This window comes from Nanorana parkeri, unplaced genomic scaffold (assembly GCF_000935625.1).
Source record: "Nanorana parkeri isolate BGI_ZX_2015 unplaced genomic scaffold, ASM93562v1 scaffold107, whole genome shotgun sequence".
In the NCBI taxonomy this organism is placed as follows: Eukaryota; Metazoa; Chordata; class Amphibia; order Anura; family Dicroglossidae; genus Nanorana; species Nanorana parkeri.
The window spans coordinates 1229080-1238605 of record NW_017306375.1 but is presented as its reverse complement, the minus strand read 5'-3'; the positions used below and the strand labels follow the sequence as shown (position 1 = coordinate 1238605).

Genomic DNA, 9526 nt, shown 5'->3' with positions numbered 1-9526 from the left:
TCCTGTGTGTTGTGCTGTGGCTGTATGTGTAATGTCCTGTGCGTTGTGCTCTGGCTGTATGTGTAATGTCCAGTGGGTTGTGCTGTGGCTGTATGTGTAATGCTCAGTGCATTGTGCTGTGGCTGTATTTGTAATGTTCTGTGCGTTGTGCTGTGGCTGTATGTGTAATGTTCTGTGCGTTGTGCTGTGGCTGTGTGTGTAATGTTCTGTGCGTTGTGCTGTGGCTGTATGTGTAATGTTCTGTGCGTTGTGCTGTGACTGTATGTGTAATGTCCTGTGCGTTGTGCTGTGGCTGTATGTATAATGTCCTGTGCATTGTGCTGTGGCTGTATGTGTAATCTTCTGTGCCCTGCGCATTGTGCGGGTTGTGTTTGTGTTTTGCAGGGCAACTGGTGGTGAGTAACTTTTACGGCCTGGCTAGTAGCTCATGACCTGAAATTTTGAGCCCTGCCATAAGTCATCTTTGTTTAGCAGCATTTCAAGCTTGAACTTCCATAGCTGATAGTTGCTATTGTTGAGCTTTGCAATTTCCAACTTATCTGAACTACTTGACATCTTTCACCAGCTTGGATGCAGCATTTGTTGACTTGCAGTGCTCTGTTCAGTGCCTGGGCCCATAACCTGTTTGTTATGTGTTTAGATGAAGCACTGAAATCTTGAGGAATGCTTAAGTAAGTTTTACTTGGTTAGAAGGATGTTGCATACATGTATTTAGAAATACATCAACAAACAGGAAACATAAAGATCATGGATAAACATGCATGAGCATAGAGAATGAAATTGCACTGCAGCGCCATCTAGTGCTCAAAAGACAATAATACATCTCTGAATGTCTGCAACACAAATCAGTACATATCAGCATAGGCTGTTGTATTTTAAAACACAGCCCACAAAGTGGTTTCCACTGACTATTAATGAAAGGTTTCACTATACCATATATATTTATTCAGGGTATAGCTTATACCTCCTGTGTCGACCAGCCATCGGTTTTTGTTTCCTTTTGTGTCCGCAAGCTGGATAACTGCGACCACATCACCACGGCTAAGGCTCAGCTCCATTTCCCTATAGCTTGCAAAACTGCTCACTACCTGGAACAGCTTATCAGCTTTGTAGCGTTGCAGTAGCTGTTGGATGTGGCGTTGAGTGGCTGGAGTGTGCTCCTAATACATGGAAAGAGAAAGAAGTGGGATAAAATGGAGACTGATCATTTCAACATTTCAAAATATATAAGATTGCAACAAGAAATTCCAGAAGTCATGTGAAAGCATTCAGTGAGCTACTAATGCTATCCAGTAAACACGGCAACTTTGGTAAAGTCAGATAAGTCACTGACCATTGTGTAATTTTTAGCAGAATGAAGGGTCAGTAGGAGAGTAATAGGAGTGTAAAAGGTTAAACCTATAAATTAATTACATAAGGCAGCATTTACAGTTTGATGCACACACACATAGTAAAATAAAAAATAAATGCAATATTACTTTTTCATGTAGTCTGCAGAGCAGTACGTAGTGAGAGGAGAAAGGAGGTTGTGCTGGTAGAGTGGTGTGAGGAAAGCTGCAAAGTCAGGAAGAGCTGGCAGAGTAGTGAGACTCCTGGTGCTTTTCTAGAATTTTGTGTATGCATGGTAGTAGCAGTACAGAACGCTCACTACTGTGCATTTGCCAGCTCTCACTGTCATATTGTGATGTCAAAAATATCCAGCGAGATCCCACGTATGCGCGATAGTGTAAATATGCAGACTCTCGTCAGCTTATAGTTATGATTTGGTGGTGAGATCCCCACTGCTTGCATACTGTGATTTAAAAAATATGGCAGCAAGATCTTGCTCATGCATGGTAATGGGCATCATATTGCGGACTGTACTTGTTAACTGTTCCCAATTCTACCTTTAACCCTCTCCTCTTCCTGTGGGGGTTCCCCAAGGGTCCGTCCTTGGGACCCTTCTATTCTCCAGCTACACCTCTTCCCTGGGTCAGTTGATAGCCTCCCATGGCTTCCAATACCATATTTATGCTGATGACACCCAAATCTATCTCTCCACTCAATCTCCCTTAGCTCACCCCCTCTCTCTCTTAACGTATCACTAAGCTACTTACTGAAATCTCATCATGGATGTCACACCACTACCATAAACTCAATCTGTCCAAAACTGAGCTTATAATATCTCCTCCTCTCCGTGTGCCCTCCCCCAACTTCCCCATCACAATTAACAGCACTACAACCAACCCCTCCTGTCAAGCCAGGCTGCTTGCTGTAATTCTTGATTCTGAGCTCTCCTTTCAATCCCACATCCAATCACTATTCAACTCTTGTCGACTTAACCACCGTGACATTTCCAAAATTCATCCCTACAAATGACAACGCAAAACTTTTAATGGTAGGCCACTCCCTTACAATATCTTGTCTCGACTACTGTAACTCCTTCCTTGTTGGTCTATCACTAAACAGACTATCCCCCCTTCAGTCTATCATGCTGCCAGACTCATCCACCTTACCAACTGTTCAGCGTCTGTCGCCCCTCTCTGCCAATCCCTTCATTGGCTCCCAATTGCCCAACTAATAAAATTCAAAATGCTAACAACATACAAGGCCATCCACAACTCTGCCCCCGACTACATCTCCAACCTCATCTCAAAATATCACCCAAACCGTCCTCTCTGCTCCTCTGGCGCTCTCTTGCTCTCTGGCTCTCTCATCGCCTCCTCCCATGCTTGCCTCCTGGACTTCTCCAGAGTGTCTCCCATCCTCTGGAATGCCCTACCACAGTCTGTCCGCTTATCTTCTGTGCTGTCCACCTTTAGGGGACCCTTAAAAACTCATCTCTTCAGGGTAGCCAATCCCACCTCAACATAACTGCCCTTTTACTTCTTCCACTAACTCAAACTAAACAATTATTACCTTTTGTATTACTTGCCCCTCCTACTAGATCGTAAGCTCTCATGAACAGGGCCCTCCTAACCCTACTGTTCTGAAATGGTATTATAACTGTACTGTCCCCCATTTTGTAAAGCGCTGCACCAACTGTTGGCGCTATATAAATCCTGTATAGTAATAATAATAATCACAAAGTTAAATTTTATGTCCTATAGTTGTGTAAACTGTTACCGATTCCCACCTTTACTACTTAACATTCCATTTATTATTTTGATCTGCACATCTCTATTTTAGCCTGGAACTAACATGAAAAACAAAACTCTCTACTTCCCATGTGCTTTTTTAAAATAATAATTGTAGGATATATTTCTTGAACTGCTAGTTTCGATAAATACTAGGGTGAGCCTGTTTTCAAACCTCATTATGTATAAAACTTATTTGTTAGTCGGAATATGATTATTGGGGTGATTATTATTATTATCTCCTCAAAGAGCTCTACTGTCTATTTTCCTGAGAGGTAATTACCTTTATGGTAATATAAACTTGGAGTGGGACACTACTGGAGGGAAGGTCATAGCATTACTGTGCATGTGTGCCAGACATCTAAGGTCTAAAGATGTAGCAATGAGGAAGGTGTTACATTAATAAGAAACTGTATACAATGGAAATAGATGTGAGGTTACTGCATCTTACTATATTCTAATTTGTCTGTAGGCATTTTCAGAAAGATGCTTACCTGTACTATTGGTGGTAATGATTCCTCCTCAAATATTTTGATGAATTCACTGAGCTGAGAAACCATTTGGCAGATACTGTCGTTTACCCATCTCTTAAAGTTTTCCTCTGCAGCCATGCAACACTGCATCTAGAAATACATGTAAATATATGCAACTATATGTAGTGATCCACTAAAGTTTTCATTAATGTTAGAGGGAAAACAAAGTGACAATCAATTTCTGTTTCATTTTATGAATAATACAGAGAGGTATTGCTCTCGCTACACTATGGGTTGTAAAAATTCAAAAATATTTTTTGTGTGTGATTGATGTTCTTAAGAGTATGATAGATGGTGGCATTCTAAAATCTTACATCTTCGATGGATCAGTTCAATCATATTAAGATGTCAGCCTGAAGTTGCCTTCAGCAACTGGATAAAATCATGCAAAAAAATAAAAAATGATGGTGCCTTCAAACTTCAGCAAAAAAACATTCAGTTCAAGGTCCAATGTTAGCTGAAGGTGCTAGAGTTAGTAAAGTGACACTAAACTCAGGGGTTAAATCCTAATAAAAATGCATTCAAGTACCTTAACTATCAACAAAAAATTATCTTATTTGTGTATCACTCAGCTGTAGATTCCCAAAGCATCTCTGAATTGGTTCTGACAAGGTCCGTCCTTCTGGAGGGTGGCTACTTTTGTTCACCATGGTCCCTGTGTGTGTTGTAAAGTAGCCAACGCTCCAAGCTCACTCCCGTGATGGACTACAATCTCAATACAAATGAGTAAAATAAACATGACAGTGTAGTCCATCACAAGAGCGTGCTTGCATTGGTGGCAACTTTACAACAAACACAGGGACCACAGGGAACAAAAGTAGCAATCCCTCCAGAAGGACAGTGTCAGCGCAAATTCAAAGATGATTTGAGGATCTACAGCTGAGTGATACAAATACACAACTAAGTATACTTGTTTTTATGACATAAATAGAAAGTTTTGATGACTGGTGTACCCAGCATCTTTCTTACCTCTGAAGCATGTGTTTCTGCTGCATGCCGTCCTTGTTCAAACAAATCTTTCTGCAAGGCCATAAAGGTAAGCAGGATTTTTTGAAGCCACTGGTAGGACAGGGCGATGCACTGCGGTAGTTCAGAAATGAGCATGGAATGGATGCACTTATAGTTGTTCACAATATCCTCCTCTTCCCATGTAATTTTACCAGTCTCACTATACTTCTCCAGGTTTTCATAGTCCAAAAGTTTGTCTGCTCTTTTCTTGATCAGATTCTTTGGTCCCTTTAAACATTCTAAAAGGTTACTTACGGGTTGAAGGACCAGCAACTGCACCCTCCTCTTCTGCAACCATAAAATAAAGAATATTTCATTAATTATATGTTTATACCAAAAGCAGACCTTGTTCCCTTTTTTTTCTCATGATGCCAAAGCTGATAACTTCCCACTGCAAACAACTTGAGTCAGAGCCCCCTTGGCCACAAAAGGGTATTGTTGCCATTAGCTTAGTCATTACTGCACCATTACATTAGTATTCAATCACATGCTACTGCACTGTGATGTACCTGAAAGCAGTACTTAATCCAACATTTTTTTGTAAACCCAATTAATCAAAAGAATAGTGTATTTTCAGTGCATGTTTTGGCTTTTTGCAATGTTTGCCTTATATTTTTAGAGACACATTGATGCAAGGGTCAATCAGAAATAATGCCTCCATGTCTGTAATTTTAGATCTATTAGAGTGGCTGTGAGTGTTCATGTACCATGTTATAGAGGTCTCCTTACCTCACTAATTTATGCTTTTCTTTTTCAGATTGATTAAAACCACGGATCCGCCGCTAAAATAACGAGCTGTAACTGAATTTCTGGTGAAAGGGGGGTTGCACACCCAAGGAAATCCATAATTGGATTAAAAAAATGTCATGAGGACGCTGTAGTGGACATTAGCAACGTGTGGTGTTGGGTGAAGGAGTAACTGAAATTCCAATATAGCGTCTCCATCAACATTCTTTAGCCCATAATGGATTTTGCCAGAAATTAAATTACAGCACATTGTTTAAGCTGCAGATACATGGTTGTAATCACTCATTCTGAAAAAGAAAAGCATACATTAGTTGGGTAAGGACAGCTCTAAAACATGGTACATGAACATTCACAGTTACTCTAATAGATCTCAAATTACAGACATGGAGGCATTATTTTCTGATTGACCCTCGCATCAACGTGTCTCTAAAAATATAAGGTAAACATTACTTTTTGACTGACCCTTGTATTTTTTACACATTTTGACTTTCAGATTTTTTTTTACTATTAAAAACAGAAATTTATATATTTACCAGTAGAGGGAGCACTCTCCCTTGTTGGCCTTGTGTAGTTGCTCTCTCTTAAAGTGACACTAAAACCAGGAGTTAAATCTTAAAAATGCATTCAAGCATCTTAACTATTAACAAAAGTGTAGCTTATTTGTGTATCACTCAAATAGGCTACATTTTGTGGCTACTTTTGTTACCCATGGTCCCAGTGTGTTCCAAAATCACTGTTGTGATGGACTGCAATCTCATGTTTAGTTTACTGATTTGTATTGAAATTATAGTCCATCATGGGAGTGAGCTTGGAGCGGTGTCTACTGTACAACACTCCAGTTAACTCGGGAGAAATAGGTTACATTTTTTTTCTAAATTTCTTATATCTTGTGAGATTGTAGTCCATCACATAAGCAACCCTAGAGCGATTGCTACTTTACAACACACACAGGGACCATGGGGAACAAATGTAGCCACTCTCCAGTTTTAGCACCAATTCAGAGATGATTTGAGGATCTACAGCTGAGTGATGCACAAATATGCTAAATTTTTGTTAATAGTTAAGGTATGTGAATGATTTTTTAAGATTTAACTCCTGAGTTTAGTGTCACTTTAATTATTGAGATAAGGGGTTCACACTATGCCAGAAAAAGATGTTCTCTTGATTTCTCATGATGTCTTTTTTCATGTGCTAAGCTGCCACTGTTTATGTTATTAGCACTAGGAGACATGTACATGATTATTAACAACCATATACTGCTGTGTTTTGTACAATGAATAGACATTCCATCAAATAAATATTCAGAACTTTATGCATTTGTTTCATTCTCCCACCACGAATTTACCATATTTATTCTGTACACCTTTTTCTTGTAAACTTAAAGGGCAAAGAAAGTTCCTGTCACGTTCCTAATTTATCATCACTTCTATTTGAGAATGCATATTCCAAATCAGCACAAAAAGTCAGCCAAGTGAAAAACTGAGCCAAAGTGAACAGAGCCAAACGCCATTCGGCTATTCACTTCAGCCAAGTACGGCTGATTTCAGCTGTACATAGGCTGGCTTTGGCTCAGCATGCTTCGGCAGACCGTTCTCCCTGCTTTCAGTGTGTGTTCAGCTCGGCTGAGCCGAAGCACATGCGTTCAGCTCGGCTGACCTGCTCAGCTGCCTTCAGCTGCTGTACGGACTATTGTGAATAGACTCTGGCGGCCCAAAGAAAACAGAAGGATTAGCCGAAGCTACGGCTATATCCTTCAGCTCTTTAGTGAATAACCCCCTATTTGTGCAATTGTGCATTGGGATCCTCCTGCATGTTGTATGATCACATTGGGCTCCTAGGGGTTCTAAACCTTTATTGTATATATAATCTTATATTACCATCAGCATCCCATAGAGATTAGGAATGGTCCTGCTTAGCAGCAGAGTAAGTAATGGTGTGCAGGTGGGTTGTGTGTGGTGACAGAGACACCAATTCTGTTTTTTTATTTTGTTTCCTACAAACATTTTTCAGCAACTTGGCTAAAAAGACTGCCTGCCCCTGATCTATACAATGAGAAGTGTATATCTGTAGAGAATCCAGAAGGCTAAATTACGTAAAATGAACTATAAAAATCTTGCAGATTATGAATAAAGCAGTTATCATAGCACTTACAAAGACTGAATATATACTGTTGCAGAGTTCCTGTGAGAAGGCCTGGAAAGGATGAACTGTTCCTTGCAGGAGTTCCAGTTGATATGTCTGAGGCTGAATGTTCAGAAATGCCTGCAAAAAAGAAGGGACTTTACATGTTTTCATGTTCACATAATGGTGACAAAAATATGGGTGTCCACATTCCAAAACAGGTCATATAAACTTGTAAGGAGTTTATATGACCCCTTTTAAAGAGAAAGATCATTACAGTGTCGCTTTAAAAAAAATGTGTAGTAACCACTGCAGTTGGCGCTTTTTAGTACTAATAAACATGATTAAAATACAGTGCATGAGTAATTTTTAGTTGTGCCACCCAGCTAATAAATGAATCAGCAATACACATACAGCAGACTGTACAGTGCAAATATAAAGGCAAGAATACCTGCAATTGGTATTATATAAAACCAGGACGATCATGGGTAATCAATACTGGGCAATTGCAGCTACATGTGACGATGAAATTGCACTACAAAAAGCAGTTGTTGTTTCTTTTAGTAGTTGATTTCAGATTTCTGGAATCAGTTGCTGCATTCTCCGATCAGCTGTCGACATTTCTGCCAACTGTACAGCTACTAAAAACCACAATTACAGCCTCATCCTTTGCCCTTCACCGAGGCATGAGGTAAGGCTGACCGGTAGCTCTGCTCCTAATTGCTTTGACAATACAGACTCCACCTATTAATATTCGACAACTGGGGACCTGAAGTGGCGTAACCCTTGACAACAGAACTGATCAAATCATGCTCTACGTTGGTTCATATATCCTTGTCCTCAACCCCAACAACTTTTTCCTTGCCTCCATCACCCTTAAAAACTGTATCGTCCTTCAAATATCTGGGAATAGGGAAAACCAGAGTCTTTTGCCGACTCTTACAAAAAAATGTTCCTGCATATTCTTAGCCATATACCTGTGACATTCCCCAGATCCCTTTTTAAAGAAATGAACACTACGTTCTCCTTATTTCTATGGGACAATAACAAACTTAAACTGAAATTAAACACATTACAAAAACTCAGAGAGTTATTATGCACTCCTTTCAGCACCTACAAGCAACCCATGAATTACCCCACAATTTATTTTTTTAGATAGAGACACAATCTAGAAACCTAAACATGCCTGTATCCAAATACCCTTTAATAGGCAATTTTAGAAATGAGATCCAAAAGGACTAATGTCTACCCTATACTCCTACTTATTACACACTAGTCAAGTCTCCTCTTTAGGAGCAAATGCCAATTCCTTATGCCTAATATGTCCTCTAAAGAATGGGATGATATGTGCATTTCTTATATGCTAGAGTTTCCAACAATTAATAACAGAATTATTAAATATTTTATTATACACCAGAACTAATAATGCCCAATTAGAATAGACAAAATAGGACCTATGTCCACGTTTACCTGTTCATGATATGCTCAACACAAGGCAGGTTTCCTAGCTACTATAACACAGCTCCTTATCCCTGCACACCTGAAATATGTCTGTTTTGTTTATTGGCTGAAGACCACTGGCCTCATTATACAGGAATATTTCTATGAGAATAATTTTTTATTACCCATACAGCCAGTGTTGTGTCTCAATGGAAAATGTTAATTAATTATATCTTCCCATATGATAAAGCTATGTATGGAAGGAGAAACTGTCCCTAGACATGTGCACCAGCAAAACATTGATTTAGTTTAGTTTAGTTTTGATTCGGATTTTGCATATTTAGTTTTTCGGATTTGGGTCCGCAATTGAATTCGTTGCGGGATTCGGACGAAATTCGTTAGCAGTAGTGGTTTTTCAGATTCGGGTCCGCAAATGAATTCGGATTCGGACGAAATTCGTTAGCAGTAGTCCAGTCAAAATTGAGTTTATTGGACGAAATTTCGTTAGCAGCAAAGTGATATTAGAATTTTTTTTTTTTTTTTTTTCAGTCTGCAGAAGAT

General features: G+C 39.4%; 1 protein-coding gene across 1 annotated transcript in view; it reads right to left on the bottom strand.

Moving 5' to 3' along the window:
- The window catches only part of ARHGEF37 (Rho guanine nucleotide exchange factor 37), a 55932-nt gene that overhangs the window by 27670 nt on the left and 18736 nt on the right, over window positions 1–9526 (bottom strand). The window contains exons 8-11 of the mRNA XM_018553042.1: window positions 7556–7666; window positions 4619–4945; window positions 3611–3739; window positions 965–1160 (exon numbers count right to left, since the gene is read on the bottom strand). Coding sequence (XP_018408544.1) covers window positions 965–1160; window positions 3611–3739; window positions 4619–4945; window positions 7556–7666 — 763 coding nt within the window. The remainder of the gene's footprint in view (window positions 1–964; window positions 1161–3610; window positions 3740–4618; window positions 4946–7555; window positions 7667–9526) is intronic.